The following is a 21,562-nucleotide window of genomic DNA, read 5'->3' on the forward strand; positions in this document are numbered from 1 at the left end:
AGTGTGGAGTAATTCAGATTCCTGAGGGAGCTCCTGTAGCCATCTTATTTACAGATGCTACATTCTCACAAACACTGACATCTTGTGCGTGTGAATGTCCCTGAATATCAAAGCTTTTCCGACCGTCGGGGAGGGCTTAGTGGCGGTGTTTGAACTTTCCAACTGTTTTTCGTGTTCCGAGCAAAATTAAAAAATGGCCAGGAAGGATGAGAACAGTCGCAAAACCCCAATTCTGACAGTATGAGGAACGTTATGCAAATGAAGTGGGACCTAATTAACGTACCTCCCGTGTAAAAATCAAAAGGGTCGATGTGGTCATGTTGAGTGTGTTCCGTCTGAAATGGTTCCGTCTGTTTCAAAGAGTCATAATGGAAGTGGGAACCTATTTCAAACAGGCTCAGTGATAAAATGAAAAGGCTCTGATGTGGGCTACTGTGGTGATGGAGCCCAATGTGCTGCTAGGGATTGCTGCTATTTTAGAGGTTGAAAGGGATAATGCAGCTACCCCCAAGTAAGGAATCACAGATGATGCAGAAGGTATACCCCGCGAGTGTATCGTCAAAGGACATCACGGAGATATTGAATGGATAAGGCTACCATATTGTATTTATGTGATGAAGTTAAAGAAGATTTAGGTCATGCATTGTCAGTAACACTCACAGCCTCATCATTCTTTGCCATGGGTTGTTCATATGCTATCATATTATAGACTCAAGTGTGTAAGCTTCATAAAGTGCAACCTGGTTCATTAAACTGTAATTTAATAATACAGAACATACATTTACTAAATTACATTAAAACTATATTTGTATCTTTTTCTCTTTGTCCTAATGTACTTGTTTTATTATTATGTTCTATTAAATGTATCTTCTCTTCTTTCTCCTTATCTCCTGAAACAAACGCCTGTTTTGTTTTTCTCTGCCTTTACTACCTTTCAATCCCACCTGTCCATTGATTGAAATCCTATAATGACGTTAAAAAAAGACGTCATTAACATAAGGGGTTCTCATTTAAATACTGAATAGTTATCTGCCACCTTTATGTAAATTCCACCCATTCCACCTGTCGGAAAACAGCAGAAAAGTGTTTCATTTTATGATGGAAACAACGTTCGAGTCAGTGAGTTTCAGACTGTCAGAAGATACTTTTGATAGTCAGGGCCAATGTGTTTATCTGCTTCTTGTGTGTGGTGTGTAGGGTACAGGTTCAGCTGTATGCTGAGTTGCTTTGGCCTAGGTTGTCTCGAGTGGAAGGTAAAGTACAGCTATGGAAATTAGCACTTTGGAGATTAATATGTGATGTGTCAACCTGCTATTTTCCATTTAGTTTCTAAAAATATTGTGAAATGACCTTGTCCGTTGCCAGAACTGCAGTATAATATGCACCATGTCATTTTATCATTCAGCTTCCTTGACAGTCTGGAAAAATAAACATTTGCTTGACGACCCAGCAGTTATTGCAAAACGATGGCTGATTCTAAACGCAGGAGCCAAACTGGTGTGTATGTGTTAGAAACACATCTTCTGAAAACCATGAATCAAAAATGGAGAAGGCATTGTATCAGCTCTAGACCAGGTACGAGTGCAACTGGTAGAGTCCTTCAGTCTTAAAAGGGCTTAAAGATCAGCATCCTGTCAAATGCAACCAAAAAAATATCTATATGAAAAAGCATGTGGATGTAATAGTGTATGAAGGCGTGGCAGCTGAACAGACACAACAGACCGCCAGGCTCCTATACAATTGAATTCAATGCTCTTATTTAAAAGTTGGAATGACAAACCTGCATTTTCAGAACAGGTCTTCCTTCCACAGTCACTGATACATTGCATTATCACGCCTGTCATAGCTTTTTTGTTGTTGTTTTGTTTTAAATGCTGGCCAATGACAAGTCTATTTGTGTTCTTTCCACAGCCTGGGTCGGCTCTCTGTCAATGGGAATGGTCTTCTTCTGTTCCCCCATCGTCAGTGTGTTCACAGACCTGTACGGGTGCCGGAAGACTGCCGTGGTTGGAGCTGCTGTTGGTTTAGTTGGTCTCCTTGCTAGCTCTTTTGTCCGGTATGCTTTACTTTTACAAAATGTACAGTTCTCCATGCTTCTACAATTGAAGTGTGAAAAGTGTGTAGGGATCTTGCTCACCTGGTGTGCGGGGTGACTCATGCACGCATGACAGTGCAAGTTAACATCCTGTCTGGTAATTTGCCATCTTAGCTGGGGATCCCATGGGGACGCAAAATAGTCAGGGACTATTTCACCTCACCACACTACACTACAGGGTCGCCTAGTTGAGCTTGAGCAGAGACTTGCTCTATCATGAACCTGTATTATTATTATAATAATAATAATAATTTATTTCATAGCAGACACCCTTACCCTGGGCAATTTACAGCTGTATACAAAATAAGATACATATCAAGAATTACAGTACAATTGAGAGCAAGATACAAAATACAATGACTTCAGTCCTAATAAGAGCAAATACAAAACACAGTACAATTTGATATCGGGGCAATTCAAGAGCAGATAGTTACATCAGGGTTAGATACGAGTGCAAGTGAAACACAAAATACTACAGATTGGATTAAATGCAAGATTATATACAGTAAAATAGGGAGCAGATAAGTGCAAGTTAAAATGCATTAAAAGGCAGAGTGCTATATAGTCCAGAAGGGAAGAGTTGAGTTTTACAGGTGTTGTCTGAAGAGGTGTGTCTTGAGGAGGCGCCGGAAGGTGGTCAGGGACTGGGCAGTCCTGACATCCGTAGGAACCACTGCGGGGCAAGGGTGGAGAAGGAGCGCACTCTGGAGGCAGGGGAGCGTAGAGGAGGTACAGCCAGTCTTCTAGTGCAGGAGAAGCGGACAGGTTGGGTGGGGGAGTAGGGTGAGATGAGGGTCTGGAGGTAGCTGGGTGCAGTCTGGTCAAGGCATCGGGAAGCGAGTACAAGAGTCTTGAACTGGATGCGAGCGGTGATCTGGAGCCAGTGGAGTAAGCAGAGCAGTGGAGTAGCGTGGGAGAAGCGAGAACAGGAGAGGAGAGGTGTGAAGGTTGAGCCAGGTTACCTGGTAGGTGTGGTCGGAGAGGTAGGAGGAGAACCAGGCCAGAGCAGTGCCAGAGATTCCCAGGTCAGCGAGAGAGGATAGGAGAATATAGGGATCAACAGTGTCAAAGGCAGCAGAGAGACTGAGGAGACAGAGGCAGCATGGGAAGTGTTTAGCAAGTTAGTGACAGACAGGGGAGCAGTTTCAGTGGAGTGAGCAGAGTGGAAACCAGATTGGAGAGGGTCGAGCAGAGAGTGGTTAGACAGGAAAGCAGAGAGTTGGCGGTGTACTGCCAGCTCGAGGGTTTTAGAGAGGAAGGGTAAGAGGGAGACAGGATGGTAGTTCTGGAGGGAGGTGGGGGTTTTTTGAGGAGGGGGGTGATAAAGGCTTGTTTGAAGGCAGAGGGAAAGAGGCCAGTGATGAGAGAGGTGTTGAAGGGAAGAGATGAAGGGGAATAGAGCAGGAGAAGCAACTTGAAAGAGGTGAGTGGGGAGGGGGTCCAGGGCGCACATGGTGGGTTTGTGGCCCTGGAGGAGGGAGGAGAGGTCAGAGTCTGGGAGAGGAGAGAAGGAGGGTGAGTTAGTAGGGGAGACAGGGTGTTGGGGTTGGAGCGGGAGGTGGGGGGGGAGAGAGGTGTTAGAGTTTGCGGATATCAGAGGAGAAGAGGCAAAGTCATCAGATGAGATAGGAGGGAGGAGGGGGGAGCGTTGAGGAGGGAGGAGAAGGTAGAGAATAGTTTCCATGGGTTGTTAGTGGAGGAGTGGATAATAGATTGGAAATAGGAGCATTTACCAGAGGAGAGAATAGAGGAAGAGGACAGGAGGGAGCGGTAGAGGTCTAGGGCAGCAGGAGTTTGGTTCTCTTCCGTTTCTTTTCAGCAGAGGGCAGTTCGGTTTTTGCCGAGCGGAGCACAGAGGAGAGCCAGGGTTGGGGAGGTCGGGAGGTTAGGGGACAGAGGGGGGAGAAGATGGTGGAGGTAGCAGAGTCTACAGAGAGTTGGGCGAAGGAGTCGATAGGGGGGAGGTGAGAGCACGGTGGAGGCAAGGACAGAGGGGGAGAGAGTGGAAGTTACAGCTGGAGGTAACAGTGGGGGTAGGTGGAGTAGGGAAAGGGGAGAGACAGACAAAGATGAAATAGTAATCAGAGAGGTCCAGAGGGGTGACAGAGAGGGTGGAGGGGCAGCAGGCCCTGGAGAAGGTGAGGTCCAGCTTTGTGGGTAAGAGGGGATGGAGAGAGAGACATTGAAGGAGAAGGAATCCAGCAGAGTGGGTGGGGTTGGAGAGATGGCCTCCAGGCCAAATCAGCCAGCTTTAGTACAGGTGCTGACTTCTAAGGAGCTCTGAGATTGGAGGAGTTGGTATTTGAATGAGCCAATGGGGAGAGAGGATGAACAGTGGGTGGTTGCAAGGAACTGTGCGAAATTAAGTTTTAAGCTGGCCAGGCTACTGACCCTAATTAAAGGGACAGGTGGGTGAGACTTACACCCACATTATGTAGCATGGGAATTGCTACAATTGAAATCACCTAACAGGACAGTTTGGGTAGACAGAGAGGGGAGGGAGGACAGGAGATAGTCGAGTTCATTGAGAAAGTGAGTGAGAGGTCCAGGGGGACGGTACAGTACAATTAGCAGGGGTTCACAGGGAGAGGTTAGTTGGACAGCGTGAAATTCAAAGGTGTTAACAGAGAGTGAAGAGAGGTCAGAGGGGACAGAAAAGAGTAAAGAGGGAGAGAGGAGAAGACAAGTCCCACCTCCCCGTCCAGTGAGACGCGGAGTATGGGACAGGATGTAGAGAGAGGACAGGGCAGAAGGAGTTACAGTGTTATCAGGAGAGAGACAGGTTTCAGTTAGAGCAAGGAAATCGAGAGAGCGGTGGGAGGCAAAGGCAGAGATGAAATCAGCTTTGTTAGCAGAAGTGACAGTTCCAGAGTGCACCAGAGAGAGTGTGGGAGGGTTGGAGATGCAGAGGGATGAGGCTAGAGGGGTTAGGAGAGCAGCGGGGGAGAGAGGACAGAGGACGGGAGCGAGAGGACAGAACAGGGATGTGAGAGACGGTCATAGCCGGATAGGTGAGACAGAGAGGTGCAGTAGTACTGGGAGGGTACAGATCTGTCTAGTAGTTGGCGTCTTCCAGAGTGCTAGGTTTGGATAAGTTTTGGATGGTGCTATATAACAGATATAAATTTAAACCAATTTTCCAAAAAGACCTTGTTTGTTTTAATGCACAGGTTACTTAAACGTAACAGCTGATGTGTAATGTGGGTGTTTAAAGTTAATAACAAGCAGCTGGAGCTAATTAAAGCAGGGCTCAAATGAATCTTTGAATCCGTTTGCACTTAATCCTCTGCTAAGCATCAGCAGGCACGGCCAGGCTTTATTCCGGGGGGTAACAATCACATTCACTTAATGCTGTGGCCTCCAGCCAGTTTGTTGTCTCAGCCATGTATAATATAACCTGATTTTACCTTAAGCTGTGAGGGTGTGTCAGCTGTCCAGCTAACGTGAAGAAAAAGACGCTGGTAAAGGGTGCTTTGTTTTTCTCCTGACTAATCTTGCTTCTGTGTTCTGTGTGTTGCGACGTCTAGCCAATCTAGCATCATTCATTTAATTTTAGTTGTATACAGCATACATTCAAATAACTTTATGTAACTTTATGTATGCCTATGCACAGTACATAACAGACGTGAACTTCTCTTTTTAACTCAACAACTTCCAGCAGCAGAATGAGTTGGAAATAATAATTTGCCAAACCGCTTTTTCTCATTAAAGAAACTCCTGCACGAAGGCGGTATTTGCCAACTGTTCAATGATAAATTTAATTAACATTTATGAATTAAAGTGCTGTTTCGAGTACAACAATAAATGAAGTACTTTAGTAATGATTTTTGTTTTCGAGTACTCGAGCACTCAAGTACTATAACTCAGTATGTATTTATTAAAAACCTTTCACCAGGAAAACACATTGAGAGGAACAATCTTGTTTAGGTCAGGAACACAGCAGACAGTACAATCACTTGTTTTAATAACCTGTTGAAGGCAAGTATCTCTCCTCATCACGACCAATAAAGACCTGCTTACGTCTTCTGTTTTCTCTTCCCTCTCTCTTGTTCAGTACGCTGGGTCCCCTGTACTTTACTTATGGGATAGTATTTGCCTGCGGCTGCTCCTTTGCTTACCAGCCCTCCCTGGTGATCCTGGGACACTACTTTAAGAAGCGTCTGGGCCTGGTGAATGGCATTGTGACAGCTGGCAGCAGCGTGTTCACTATCACCCTGCCCAGTCTCCTCTCCTTCCTGCTGAACCGGCTGGGCCTGCACAACACCTTCCGCATCATCAGCATCTTCATGTTCATACTCATGCTGGTCGTCTTCACCTACAAGCCCCTGATGCCTGAGCCCAGGTCCCCCCAGACGGGCAGGGCTCTGCGTTTGAGCAAGATCTTCAACTTCAACATCTGGAAGTCCGTGGAGTACCGGATTTGGGCGCTGGGAATCCCAGCTGGGCTTTTTGGATACTTTGTGCCTTACGTCCATTTAGTGAGTATTTTTAGTGCTTTTTCGGGGGTGTTCACAAAGCTGTTTGCTATAGTTTGTTCATAATTATTATTTTATTTTATTATTATTATTATTATTTTTTTTTACATAGACATACAGCTATGTTCAAAAGTTTACCATGACCTAGAATTTCAGGATTGAGACATAATTTAAAAAAATATATAGATGTGGACATAATTAAAATCTTTTATTTAACATCATGTAATCCAAGAAATTACAAAATGATATCTCAAAAGCCATAATTGTAGTACAGTATTTCATGTTAGATTCTGAAATGTCACATTTTTCAAGTTTCGTCAGTTTTACGTTAAGTATACGGAAAACTACAAAGCGCTATGTAATTCAGTATGTTAACATAACATTATTCAGCAGGTTATATTCAACATTATGAAGCAAAATTTGTTAATTCTATAGGGTGATGCAAAACCTTTGGCCATTGCTGTATATATTAATGTGCGTGGTGTCTTACAGGGGCAGGTCTGCTAGTGGAGGTGAGATGTATTCCTTCTCTAGCTGACAACACTAGCCTACCTTGGAAACTTTTTTCAATAGAGGTGAAGATGAAAAATACATTGGACACCTGTCACTTTAAATGGCATTCTTAGTCTGAGACTGGGGAGCAGACTTTCAGTTTACATACCAAAGGACCACAGGTTTGCCATCAGCTTAGAAAGCTTCAAGCACATTAGTCAGAATATAATTTTCTGTTTTTTTTTTTTTTTTTTTTGCAGTGAGTAAGAGAAATCTAATAGTATTTATTCACAAAACATTTTTTTAGAAGATTTATTGACTGCCTGGTCCATTCAGACTTTAATTGTGAAGAATGTTCTCTACCACTGTAGTCTGATTGTCAGGGTAGGGTAATGCACTGAAATAAAATAAACTAGTTTGTTTGCAGAAAGCTTCAAATAAGCTCAATTTCATTACTTTGGCTTCCTGACAAAGTCAAATGGTCAAAACATCGTGAAACAATATGCTCAGAGAGGCCAGAGCATTGTTCCCCATTTTCCAAGAAAAGAACTGGTCTTTTGCTATATTTCTTGTTGTAGTGTGCTACAAGTTACTATAAACAGACCATATAACTGGCTGTCTAAAAAGCAATGATGGTCAGAGACATTATAAGGAAAATATACATGGGAATTAACATGGATAATCAAAGGAAAAAGCCAGGTCAAAAGAATAGGGTTTAAACCAATGCAGTATATGGGGCTAAGCACTTGGATGTCTTGTGAATAACACCCAATGGTCCAGATTAGAAAATAAACATTTACAGCAGTCCATTTTTTTGTCAAAGGGTTGTCACTAGAAATAACAAAAAGCTGCCCAGGCATGTGTGTTTATAACTGGCAAAGCCTTTGCAATAATATTTTCCCTACTCTAAGGTGTTTGTTGTCGTCGGTGCATGTCAGAGCTGCCATTGGAAGTCAGTATTTAAACAGATAGCAGTCCTGCCTGCACTCTAGTGCAGACCTGGGCGATGCTGTACTTCGCAGATACAGGCAGCTCACCCACACTGCAAGCCCTTGTGCTCTCTCTGGCTGAGACGAGGGGCAGCATAAATGAACCAATCAGGAGCTGTGCGCTCTGCTCTCATTCAGACACAAACAAGAGCTCGTTTCCTGGGCTAGTCAATGTTTCCACGCGGCCAGGGGCCTGGAAGGGCAGCCTCCTGTTTCATTCAGAGCAGCTCCCAGCTACTCCCAGCACTCTGCCAGCGCGAGAACTGCAATTCTCTCCACAGAGAAGGCTTCCCAGAGCACACTGTTGGACATGCAGGGTTATCACTGAAAAACAAATATGTTTCCTGAGTATCTAAGAGTTAAGCAAGACATCACCACTGTTTATTATGTTATGTACAGAAGTATTTGTACAGAGAAAGTGATAGAACTGAATGAGGGGAGGGGTTTTAGTGGAGAGGCCAAGTTAAGGAGTAAGAAGAGAGCTGTAGATTACGGTGTATTTCCTGAGGCCTCCTCTTCTGTTTTTTGGATGCAGTTGGGTCTGTTTTATGATCTTACATTGCTGTTCCACTGACCTATCCGCACAGGCCTGAGGTGACACTCCTAAGCTCTCCACTGACCACATCATATATTTCAGTATTTATTTTTTGTTGAAGCAATGACTTAAAATGACTTACAAAAATAAAATGTTGAGTAACAGCGTGGCAGAAAATCTGTGTTCAGTTGAAATGAATGGGTAACCAGATTCCACAATATGAACCAGATGCGGTGTGACTTCTGACATGTTCATTGTGATTGGTGCCAGCACAGCCCCATAAGCAATGTTGCCATTGCTTGGACTGAAACAAGCCCCATGTATTTGTTTCTTTCTCATTTTGTATATAATTATAAAATAAACTATAGGCGTTTACATTGGCTGCTTTAGATTAAGCCAGCGATGCAATGTCATGCTGTGCTCAAAGTTTCTAGATAGATACATGGCCAATGTTGATCAAAAAGTTTCTCAGCAGTGTCACTGCACTGGCCCCACCTACAATAAGATTTTCAGCAACACTGACAGCCCAACCTTGTTCCTCAGCCTATTATTTCTCAGAGAATTTCAGCAACAACATATACTGTGGGCTGCATAGAGAAACAGCAGGCTGCTCCTGTTAGACTGGCTGATGCAATGAACCCGCAAGGTTTATCCAGGAAGCATTGGGAAAAACCACCAGATGGTTAATGCTGAGTTTGGTTATCCCAGATTCCTACCACCCTAAAACTTCCTATAGGGCTCCAAAGACGTACATGACTGAACCCACTGGTCTTTATTTAGCTTTCTCTTATCTTTTCTATGACAAGCATAAAAACCTCAACTTCCGCACTTTTTTTGTGTTGTGTACAGACACAATTATGAACTTTAACCACCATCACTCAGCAAATTCCATGGTAAGATTAGTTTGGCAGGGTTGATATCTAATAGGTTTTGAAAAATAGGGAGTACAGTCAGATTAAGGTTATGAGGGGCCTAAGACTAATAGGAGGGAAGGACCTAAGTATGTATTACGTATTGCAAAAACAATTATGAATTCATCATGTATCATGTACAGAATACTGAAATTATCTCAATTAATACTCACTCCGCAGCTTATTAATAAGGGAAGCTATCTCTATTTAATGATAGTAGGTATTTGCTAGCAATAGAATTCTGTATGCAAAAGAAGTTTAAATAATCAAATTTTATGTAAAGGGAGATACAGGTATGCACACGGCTATGAAAATTTCAATCTCGATTTTCTTAAACGGTTAGTCCTACACAAAAATGGTAAATATCGTAAAATATTAAACTTTACAAGATTTAGTTGTTTGAAAATCCTGTTGATTTTATTTTTTTAGATCATACAAATAAAAACTATTAAATGGTTTATTATAGTAATCGTTAACTTTTAACATAAACGTTCGAAAATCTTAAAATAAACATAATAAAAACATGGAAATGTACCTTGCTTTCCAAACAATCGATTCGTCTGGCCACAAGGTTCCAAAATTACGATTACACATACGGTTAAATAAAATCTTTAAAATGTCTATACAATAAACTATAAATAAATAGCACTATATACAACGAAGCAAGCAAACGCAATCGCTAAAATAAAGGAGATAAAAACGCAGGCAGACTCAAGATTGAAACGGCTTGAAAAATGGGGCGCTGCCGCAGAGACAGTGTTCAACTAGTGAAGCCTGAAGACTGAGTGAGTAGCTTGCTAACTGACCACGAGGGTGCTACAATTCGTGTCGCTAATGTCGTCAATTTGTACAAAGCAATATCTAATGAGACAAAAAAAATTCCGATGGCCACGCTACCGTTGCTCAGCTGTTACTTCTGGAGGGCCTAAAGGAGGGTTAACCAAGGCTTTCAAATCAGTTTTGTTACAGAGCACTTGCAACTCTAAGTCAAGATATACAGGTGTTTCATGTACAATGTGTAATCACTTCCTGTGCAATGAGCTAACAACTATTTAGATGCATTAATTACAGTGGCTTTATAAAATGTAGACCTAAAAACCATTGCAGGTAGATTAAAGATAACTGGCAATACATCGCTTTGAATCGCAGGGTGCTTTAAGCAGTTTAGTCTACATCTTGCAACTGCAAGTTACAGACTAGATAGAGTTTAGTTGTTTTTCACATTGATAGGGTCGACACATAAGGGAAGACTTAAGCACATGTCAAACCAATAGCTGTTAGGAAGAAATAATCACCGTCAACTGCCATCATTTAATTCACTCCTTGTTAAATAGAAGTATTACTTGTATAAATCAGATATTGTTTTCCATTGTATGTAACTTTTAGCAAACTATATATCATGTGTAGGCATGCTATAACTATATATATATGTACTATTTTGGGCAGCTGTTAGCGTGGAGTGTAGAAAATCAAGCAGAATTACATTTACAGAATTACATTTACAGAAGTTCAATGAACCTGATTGCTAAGTGTAGTCCCTGCGTTTATCCTGACCCCCCCTCAGCTGTGTTTGAAAATAGTCACATTGTTTGACTTACAACCTGGCCTGTCGGCTCTGACTCTCAAATGCTTGTGGACACAGAAATGTGTACTTCATGGTATTTAAATTCACTGTAAAGGCTGGGGGAGGAACAAGGTCATACACCACCTGTTTTGGTTTACTTTGCACAGCAGAAATCAAGGCTAGAGCCACAGAGAACCAGACCACTCATTTGTTTGTGTGCTCCGGCTGATGTTAAGTAGATAGATGGGTCTTATACAAGGTGAATAGGGAGCCATGTGCAGCAGCACAGGTTCTGTTGCAATAGGCTACATTAGAGATCCTTGGGAGTAGCGGTTTCCAATAGTATCTCAGCTGCCAATGCCTTTGTGAACATTGTGCTAACTTTCAACAGTATTTAATAACCACCTGTTTACTATCAACTACTGTGACTTCTTTTTAAATACGCACTAGGACTGAATACACTACTTATTCAAATCAGTTACAGTACTGTAACTATACTTTAGTGACCAACTGGATATCCTTGCATCATCGTAATGAGACTGCATATGAGAAATATGCAAGATTAACATCCCAAAGTTAAAAAAAGAAATGTGTTAAAAATCATACTGTGTTAGGCACTTTTATCCACGCATATGTATGTTACAGGACATTCAATTTTAATGTCAACATGGAAATATACTAGGGAACGCACTTATTGTGACATCTATATCATTTATATTAAATTATTTATTTCTGTTTTAAAATGGAACATTTGCCTGCAAAAATATTTATATAAATAAAAAAAGGGTCTGGTATACATGGGATTTGAACCTACAACCTTCAATGTGCAAGCACATTGTGTTACTCTCAGTGCTACAGATTGAGACAAGCAGTATTTTGAAAGATGAAGTCAGCCAGCTGAGAATTCTCTGGACACACATTTTTGAGAGAGCGAGCCATCATTCATTTTCATCCTCATTCTGAGATATTGAGCTGGAGCTCTGAAAATGTTTGGTTTCCTGTGAGTGTAACGCTCATTGTGGTCCCTATTGGCACAAGAAAGTACAGTTTCCTCTCTCTATAAACTTTGTGGCATGAACGCTAAGGCGTCTACCCTACAAGCTGTATCAGAAGCATGTCTTGGGTTTGATTCCCACACAGGGTTTATATTGCAAACTTATTAAATGCATTTTATTTATGTGTGACAAACACATTTTTTAATGTGAAATAAATGTAGTTGCTATGAATGACACTTTCATTGAACATACATACTTTTGCACACAGTTTAGCATGCATATATATTGCTGATAGTTTCTATTGTATGTATTTGTGGTATACTGTTGTTTTCAGTAACATGAAATCATGATGAAATTTGAATATCAATTGCATTATGCTGAATAAATTATTATATATATATATTTTTAAAAATCACTTTCATTTATGTGGCAGATTGCTGCTGAACATATGTAGCACCCGGGAGGGACACTCGTTCTTTCTGATCAGAGTGGGATCAGCCAGGCAGAATACCAGAAGGAAAATATAAACTAGACCACACTACTATGTCGGGCAATGAACATCGTTTTATTAAATACAGGTGGTAAACTATACTTAACAAACAGGGCAGGTCTAGAATACACAGTCACGGCAAGCGGTTTGCACTGCCTGTTAATTAAAACAATAACTAAACACAGAATTACAATTTAAAACTAAAGGCAGAGCGGCTCAATACCTGCACAGAGACGGGGCTCACCAAATAAAACCCAGCAATAAATCTAATACAGCCCGTCTCCAGCACTCCTCTGAAACCCCAATGCCTTTTAAAATACTAGTTTAAAAACAAATACATGACAAAATGGAGACCAAAAGCGCAGGCAGGGAGATACGCCTTTAAAATCGACGGCTCCTTCTTTCCTATTTCCTATCTTTCCTACCACCCGCCGAATCACAGAGCCCTGCACAGGAGTAGGAGAGAGCACAGCTGGGGATGTGGAGCCAGGAGAGGCTGCAGCGCTCAGAGAGGGACTGGGATGAGGTCATCCAGGTGGTTGTCAGGTCGCTGCCGGAGAGAGTGTATGTAGAGGGTGTCTGTGTTAGCTGCTCTGTGATTTGTTGTCGGTTCTGCCAACCAGCTGTTTGTGCGGGACCGAGGGTCTGAGCGATTGGACAGTGTGTATGTAAATGTACCCCTGTGTGTGTGAGCCAATAGGGCTTGGGGGGGGATCACTATTTAGGAGCTGCCTGGGTTAGGGTTAGCGGCCATTTGCCTGCTGTTCCAACGCTTCAATAAAAATAGCAGTTTTCACTGCTTTAAACTACATCCTGTGCAGTCTCCATTTCTTCCTGCTGCAGACCAGATACGATGCTGCTACTATATATAGCAGATTGTTACGTATCTAGAATGTGAATTGAATGCATTGATTGCTAGATTACTATTTCTAGTAATCAGATAAGGTGTTAAATGACAATGAGTACCGGGTGCATTTAATAGATCTAATGAGTCCTGCTTTCAATACACTGTGATGACAACATGTCGACACACGTCAGTGTGCCCGTTCTTACCTTGTTTTAATGAATAAAGTATGAATAATCGACACACTTTTTGGGATGTAGACTTTTATTTAGACTTTTAAGTTTTATTTGACAGGTCAATACAATCATAAAGGAGCTTGTTGGATCCAAGTTCTGGGCGGGATTGGCCTGGAAGAACAATAGGTTGGAGAGCCCCTCAGTAAGGAAATATCTCAAAAGTAAACCATGTATTCCACTGTGTTACCAATACAAAAAAAAGGGGAGATAGGCCCGTCTGTGCAGCAGGATGCAATCTGTTTATTTCAACAGCAGTAAATAAAAAGCAGGTAAAGCCAGGTATCAGGGAGGCTTATTTCACAAGGGTTGAAGGCATTTGTTTGAAAATAAATTACATTTGATAGTTCTGGCAAACATTTCAATCTTTGTTGTTTCCAACAGTTGCATATTAGTCTCAGCACTAGAATTATTAAAAGTCTTGGAAACAACATTTTATAGTTTAAATCTGTCTACAGCAGCTTTGTGTGCAACTTTGTTCCCCATTGTCTCGCATACAGCTATAAAACTGCTATAACCCTAAATCGATTTAAAAAAAAAAAAATGTCAGGGCAGTGTACAGTACAATACAAATAGTTAATACAAATATATTCAAATAAAACATTCTTGTGAATGAGGCATGCGCTGCAAAAGCTGCATAAAGCATTTTCCCCTTGGCAGAGATACAGCCGAGTGTTATTCTTCCAAAGGCTGTTTTCTCTTTTAATACCTAGATTTGCTTTTTTGTGATTACTTTTTTTTTTTATCTTCTCTGGTTTTAGATGAAAGATTTTTCCACTGGGGTTAAGTAAGCTGGGAGGTTTTGCATTTTAAAAAGCTGCTTACTTTCAAGACTTGCTTCTTTTAAATTGCCTATGAACTGACCCTAGCGCTTGCTAGGTGAAAACAGCCATCTTGCACCTCATAAAGGATTCCAAAGTCAGTCAGTCAGTGTCAACTTCATGGACACAATCCAATGGTCTGAGATAGCCTCTGGAGACTGAGCGGTCTGATGGGTTATTTTGTGTGAAATAAAATCATGTGCATCATCAACATTGAATGGGCACGAATGCAATTCAAGCCCACTAAATCAAGGAGCATCTCTATAATTAAAGGCAAAGTAGTAGATAAAACATTCTTCATTAATGGTGAGGCAATACCAACAGTGTCTGAGAAGCCAGTGAAGAGTCTTGGGAGATGGTACGACGGGGATCTAAAGGACACAGTTCGTGTGGGAGAAGTTAGACAACAAGCAGTGGAAGGGTTGAAGAGCATAGACAGCTGCGCTCTACCAGGTAAACTAAAACTCTGGTGCTTTCAGTTTGGTCTACTGCCGAGGTTGCTGTGGCCACTGACTGTGTACGAGGTTTCTTTGACAACAGTAGAGAAGCTGGAAGCTTTAATCAGTTCATACATCAGGAAATGGTTGGGAGTTCCACGCTGCCTCAGCAGAGTGGGACTTTATGGTAAAGGAATACTGCAGCTACCAGTCTCTGCTCTAACCGAGGAGTTTAAGTGCGCCAAGGTCAGACTGGAAATGACATTAGTAGAGTCACGCGATAAATGCGTAAGGGAGGCAGCACCTGTGTTGAAAACTGGAAGAAAGTGGGCGGCAAAGAAAGCTGTGGAAGATGCAAAGGCTGCCCTTCGAATTGGTGATATCATGGGGCAAGTTCAGCATGGAAGAGGGGGTCTTGGTTTCAGTTCAACTCCTCCTACATGGCACAAGGCGGCCCCAGCTCAAAGAAGGAAGCTGGTAGTCAACGAGGTGCAAAAGCAGGAGGAGAGGATGAGGTGTATAAAGGCCATTTCCCAGGCCAAACAGGGAGAATGGATGAGATGGGAGAGTGTGGAACAACGCAAGATTGGCTGGCAAGACCTATGGTCAATGGAACAGAGCAGGATCAGTTTCCTCATCAGGTCAACATATGATGTTCTCCCATCACCACAGAACCTAAACCTCTGGGTAGGAGAGGATCCCTCATGTCCTTTGTGTTCATCACCTGCAACATTAAGGCACATTTTGACAGGATGTAAGGTGGCTCTTAGCCAAGGACGGTTTACTTGGCGCCATGACCAGGTGCTGCGATGTTTGGCCTTAGCATTGGAAGACAAGCGTAACATGACCAATAAGTTGCCACCTGTTCCATCAAAACATTACACACAAAAGACAACATTCCTCCGCCCAGGAGAGCAACCACCAAGAAAAGGTGTTAAAACCAATCCTCGCCCAGGACAACTGGAAGCTGCTAGAGACTGGAATATGCTGGCAGATGTTGGTCAACGGCTTATTTTTCCACCTGAGATTGCCACCACTAACCTTCGACCAGATATTGTCTTGTGGTCTGGATCAGCACGCCTTGTTCACCTGGTAGAGTTAACAGTGCCATGGGAGGACGCTGTAGATGAGGCGTATGAGAGGAAGAAACTGCGGTATGCTCAACTAGCCACTGAAGCGGAACAGCGAGGATGGAGAGTTCGGGTTTACCCAGTGGAAGTGGGTTGTCGAGGATTTGTGGCACACTCTACAACCCGGTTTCTCAGAGACGTCGGATTCAGTGGCCAAGAGTTGCGTCGCACAGTGAAGAACTTATCTGAAGCAGCAGAGAGGAGCAGCAACTGGCTGTGGTTGAGACGGAAAGATTCTGGCTGGGGACAGGTAAGTAAGCTGGGCTGAGTTGAGTGGGGGACGGAGGGGGGTGATGCTGGGACGCCAGAATCACCGTCGAGCCCTCTTGAGGTGTCGTGGGCTAGTCGACGAAACACTGAGGATGGAAGGTGCCCACTTGAAAACCCCAGAGATGTACCCTACTTAGCTCAATCCAGACGGTTGTCATGCTGATGCGCTGGGGAGGCCGCACTTTGGTTGATCACCGGAGCCAGCATCGCAGCCGTTGTGTGTGCTGATGCGCCAGGGAGGCAAAATAAGCTGATCCCTGGAGCCAGCATTACACTTCAGCCATTAACACCAGACAGAAGGATATCTACATCATCATATGGAAGGAAACGTAAATGGAGGGAGACGCATATGGATCACATTAGTTTACTGTAAAGCTACGTCTTAGTTGGTGCTTATCTTGGCGAGAGCCGAGTTCAAATCAGCATGAAGTTTTAACATCTACTCTCGTGTAATGGAAATCATGTGGAGAGGCAATAAACAAGAGATTGAGATCAGCTTTGATTATCCTGTCATTGAGCCAACATATGTGATAAGATAGAAAAACAGCTTTTGTAAACAGTAATAGTTTTGTATGGTTGTGTAAATCAATGTCTGGATTCTTTGGGAATCAAACAGAGGTGGCACTTTGTTTTGCCTGCGACATGCAGCCGTGTGCTCTGATGTGGATGAAACATTAATATAATATATGATCCTGATGTTGATGTGATGCAGACATCTGACATTGCTTTCTTTCAGGTAGTTTGTATCAGATAATTGTTATCAAATGGAAATGATTTTACATTAAGATTTGCTGTACTGTTTTATTATTCTTGTTATGTATTATAAAGATCTAGCATTGGGGTAGGTACAGGGTACAAGCTGATATTCACCCCACTCAAGGTCAGAGCAGATAGAAGGCATGGGGTGGACATCAGTGTTGTATGGTACAGTGCTCGCAAAACGATATTCTATATGTGCTACAGAAACAAATACAACATGTTTGTACACAGTTACTGAGTACCAAGTCCCTTTTGCAGCAATATTTAACTATACCGCATTCATTAGTAATATAATTGATAGTAATATCAATAGTAGTAATACTGAATAAAGAATATTGTAAATGGCAGGTTACAGAAACAAACGATTAAGTATGCATGATGGTGTATATGAAATGATATGTTTCAATTCTCTTTAAGAACCCATATCAATCCCATAAACTGAAGTAGTCCCTTCTATAACAAAAAAAGGTTTATTATGGTCCAAAAAACATATAGATCCAACAACACCTTTACTGCAACATCTGGCAGGCAGCTTTTTAAACCCAGCTGAATTTGAGTGGGAGCGGTGGGCCTGTTCCGAGCAGAGGAATGTCTGATAAATGAACAGACCAGGCCCCTGGCTGCTCTGTCCATAATGAAGATGTATCTTGAACCATTTTATTCATCCTTATTTCGTGCCCAGGCTGTTTATCTTTTGTTCTGTGGCAGTGCATGTTATGTACAGTGCCAGAGCCTAACATTAGGACAAGGGTCATTGTGTGTGTTTATAGAAACACTTGCTCTCTTTTATTAACTCAGACACAATGGCACTCAAGAGCTAAGGACCAGGAGAGAGAGAAAGAGGACATTGTTGGTTCAGGTCTCAGCTCAATGGGGTCTAATATAATGATCTAAAAGTTTTGTCTATTAACATCATGACCTAAAACTCATTAACCTTTTGCAGACCTCCCCGTTCTAAACGTTTTCTGCAGTATTTTTGCATGGTTATTTTCCAGTTCACCGTACTATTCCCATCGTTATAGTGCAGTTTGTATTTACTATTCTTTACAATGGCTAACTGTGGTTTCAACCTTGTCTTTTCCATAGTTCCGTGATTCACCATGGTTGACTGGACTTTACCATGCTTTCATGGAGCGACTTTACTACACTTTGCTATGCTTTGACCATGTTTTACACTTTAAACTTTTATAAGGGTCTCTCCATTGAATTTGTATTGCATTTGGTAGTATTAAGCAGAGGGTTTACCCCTACGTTTAAATGACAGGGTTGTTTATATCGGCCAATGTTTAGATCACTGAAGTTTACCCCAGTGACTTTCAGTGTATCCGTGGGTACCCAGCAGTAAACCTGGCCACACCTCTAAGTACTGAGGTAAAAAACTATAGGAAACAAAGGGGCTGATGTAATCAAACTATTTCTATTAAATTAGGTGGTCTCAGTGGGGTATACATTGATTATAGCAAATTGATCCCCTCAGTGTTGACTGAGTGCTATTGCATTATATTCTAAACCAAGTATAAAATGTAATTAACAATAACTCATCTGAAATACATATTTGATGTTATTGTCCCCAGATGGCTTTTGTGGAAGAAAGCTTTGGCACAGATGTAAACAAAGAGATTCTCTTGATATGCATCGGAATCACCTCGGGAGTCGGCCGCTTGTTCTTCGGGAGAGTTGTTGACTCTGTTCCCGGTGTGAATAAAGTCTACCTGCAGGTGGGTTTGCTCTGGAAATGTCCATCCCTTTACTTTGATATGATTTAGTGTATATAATTGTGTCAGGGCAGAAGCCAAGCTAGTGTAAATACTGTGGGGTGTGTTTTTGTATGGGGTTAATTCCATCCCTGCCGAATACAGGTGTGGAATGTGGCTGGGTCGCAATTGAATAATTCATCCCCAATGAAGCCCCAAACACATGGTCTAAAAGCAGGGAGAAATCCTTTGTTTGGAAGAATGTGTTTCAGTGATACTGGCTGCGCAGCCTGAAACCATAAGGTGTGTTTATTTAAAGTGTTTTTTAAAAAGCGCTTTTGTTTAAACCTTTGGTTTTTGGCCCTTGTGCCGTGTTTCTTTGTTCTTTAATTTCTGATTTGAGTTTAATAAAAGTGCGCAACAACACCATTAAACTGTAGCTTCTGTCTCTGGGTCTGGGTCTGCTTTCCTGCCACTTGACCACAATGCTACTCTGCTGCATAAAAAAACCCCCAAAAAAACACTTTATATAAACACACCTTATACCATGTGGATGCGTCTTCATTGGTTATCAATTATTCAATTAAGACCGAGTCACATTCCACACATGTGGAATGTGGCTCGGAATGTGGAATTAACCCCATCCCTGCCAAACAAATACAAGAACACACCACTCACTATTTACACTAGCAGGGCTTCCATACTGCCACAATAATAATTTCAGGAACCAGGAATGTTATCATTTTGTTTACAAATTTCAATTTATTCTCGGCAGTGGTGCTGTTAAACAGTGTTCACATATAAGGAGTTTACTGTAGAAAGCACGGAATAGCTACCTCTCTGACCATGACCAGTGGTGGTACTTCTCATCATCATTTGGTGCCTCCACTCTACTTGCAAAGATGTATTACTTTCATTGTTCTGTTTTTTTTTTTCAGCAGTGTTTAAGTAGCAGATTGACTGTATAATCACAATGAAATGGATTGAAGTGGATCTTTTTTTTTTGGATGTCCAAACAGGTGTCCTCGTTCTTAGTAATCGGGGTGATGTCCATGATGATCCCGCTGTGCCAGGTCTTCGGTGGTCTCATTGCCGTCTGCCTGCTGATGGGTCTCTCCGACGGGTGCTTCATCTCCATCATGGGTCCCATTGCCTTTGAGCTGGTTGGGTCTCAGAATGCTTCCCAGGCTATCGGCTTCCTTTTGGGGATGATGTCACTGCCCATGATTGTCGGCCCCCCTGTTGCAGGTACAGCAGCTTACACTGTCAATTCATGTGCAAATGGCAACAAGTCAGTCAATACAGTACTACGTTTATATACTTTGTTGTGGTTCAGAATTAAGACTAGTGATGACTGGTACTTGGGAGACTGTAATATTACTTCTCCAGTTACATCTACAATTAAACCTAAAAGCACCATAGATATAGCCTGGCCTTTTCTCAAGCAATACAATGTGTTAATGCATCCGGATGGAGCTACTGTTTCTGTCTCTAATAGTTTTTATCTCTTGGTGGAAAGAAGTGCTATTCTAGACAGAGTGAACTTCAATACTGACTTACCTTGTCTGCTGTCTGAGGAATAGGTCAGCTAGCATTCAATCCAGCATTATATTGCTTGCACAGATGGATAATATAATTAAACATAATAGAGACTTATATATGTGTGTCGTTATCTGTTAGTAGAAAAATGTAAAATAATAATATTAATAATAATATAAAGCAAGTCTGTTTCAAAACCAATCTTTAAATGCACACCACAGTGCCACCTGGTGCTAGTCCAACACAGTGCACCACTTAGGGTTCCTGGGCGCGTAATTTTTTTTCCTACCTGTATTCCTGAAGAGACACGCCCCAATGAAGCTGGGGGCGTGACGAGGGTGTGGTTTCAGCTGAGAGACTGCTGTGATTGGATACAAACTGAGAGGCTACGGCTGCTGTGATTCGGCGTGGTTTTGAAGCAGGGGGGACAGGAGGCGAGAGAGTAGACGGTATTACAGTCAGCACTCGGTTATCCGTTACCCATATACAGGTCAGTCACGTTTTACTGCCCTTGTATTAAGAATAAAATCAATCACCATTATATATATGTAACAAATTAATGCACCTACCCATCACACACGATTTCCGACTCCATCACCCGTTTTCTGATACAAAGCCCATCTCTTCATTGTTACAATTTATTTAAATATCCGTCACAGCCTGCAACAAAAAAACTCTCTAATGCCAAATCAGTATGTCTTCATTGTGCAGCACAGCACTTCCTCCAGTTTCACCAGACGAAAATGCAGTCAAAACAAAGCAAACGAGACAAGCTAGGTTAATGTAACAGTTAATCATTAAACAGTTCATGGATACTGTGGAACTCATATAGTAACCCATGTGTGCTCTATAAAAAATAATGTCACTGCCCGTGACCTTTGACCTCTCCTAAAGGTCAAATGTAAAACTGGCTCATAACTCATTATAGAGTGCAGACAGAGTCATGGTTACTATGGAACACATATAGTAACACATGTATGCTCTATAAAAAAATGCCATTGCCCATGACCTCTGACGTTTCCTAAAGGTCAAATGTAAAAATGTAAAACTCCTAATACAGTGCACATAGGGTCATGGTTACTATGTAATAATGGCATTCTGTACTATTTGCTAAAGTGTTTGGTATTGTTACTGGTACTGGTACTGGAAACCGTAAATTTGCTGGCAACACTAGTTTTAATCTGTGATCTTTAGTTGTTTTTGTGCATCTTCATTTGCATGTGAACTGTGACATTAGGGCCTTATCGAGCACTATATTCTGCAACTTTGAATACTAACTTTGGCTACTA

General features: G+C 41.9%; 1 protein-coding gene across 2 annotated transcripts in view; it reads left to right on the top strand.

Moving 5' to 3' along the window:
- Positions 1–21,562, top strand: part of LOC117410905 (monocarboxylate transporter 10-like) — a 65,085-nt gene that overhangs the window by 39,671 nt on the left and 3,852 nt on the right. For both annotated transcript variants that reach the window (XM_034017845.3, XM_059025829.1), the window contains exons 2-5: positions 1,912–2,056; positions 6,150–6,573; positions 18,615–18,758; positions 19,754–19,982. In XM_034017845.3, the coding sequence (XP_033873736.3) occupies positions 1,912–2,056; positions 6,150–6,573; positions 18,615–18,758; positions 19,754–19,982 (942 nt within the window). The remainder of the gene's footprint in view (positions 1–1,911; positions 2,057–6,149; positions 6,574–18,614; positions 18,759–19,753; positions 19,983–21,562) is intronic.

The sequence above is a fragment of the Acipenser ruthenus genome, chromosome 6 (genome assembly GCF_902713425.1).
Source record: "Acipenser ruthenus chromosome 6, fAciRut3.2 maternal haplotype, whole genome shotgun sequence".
NCBI classification, from domain to species: domain Eukaryota; kingdom Metazoa; phylum Chordata; class Actinopteri; order Acipenseriformes; family Acipenseridae; genus Acipenser; species Acipenser ruthenus.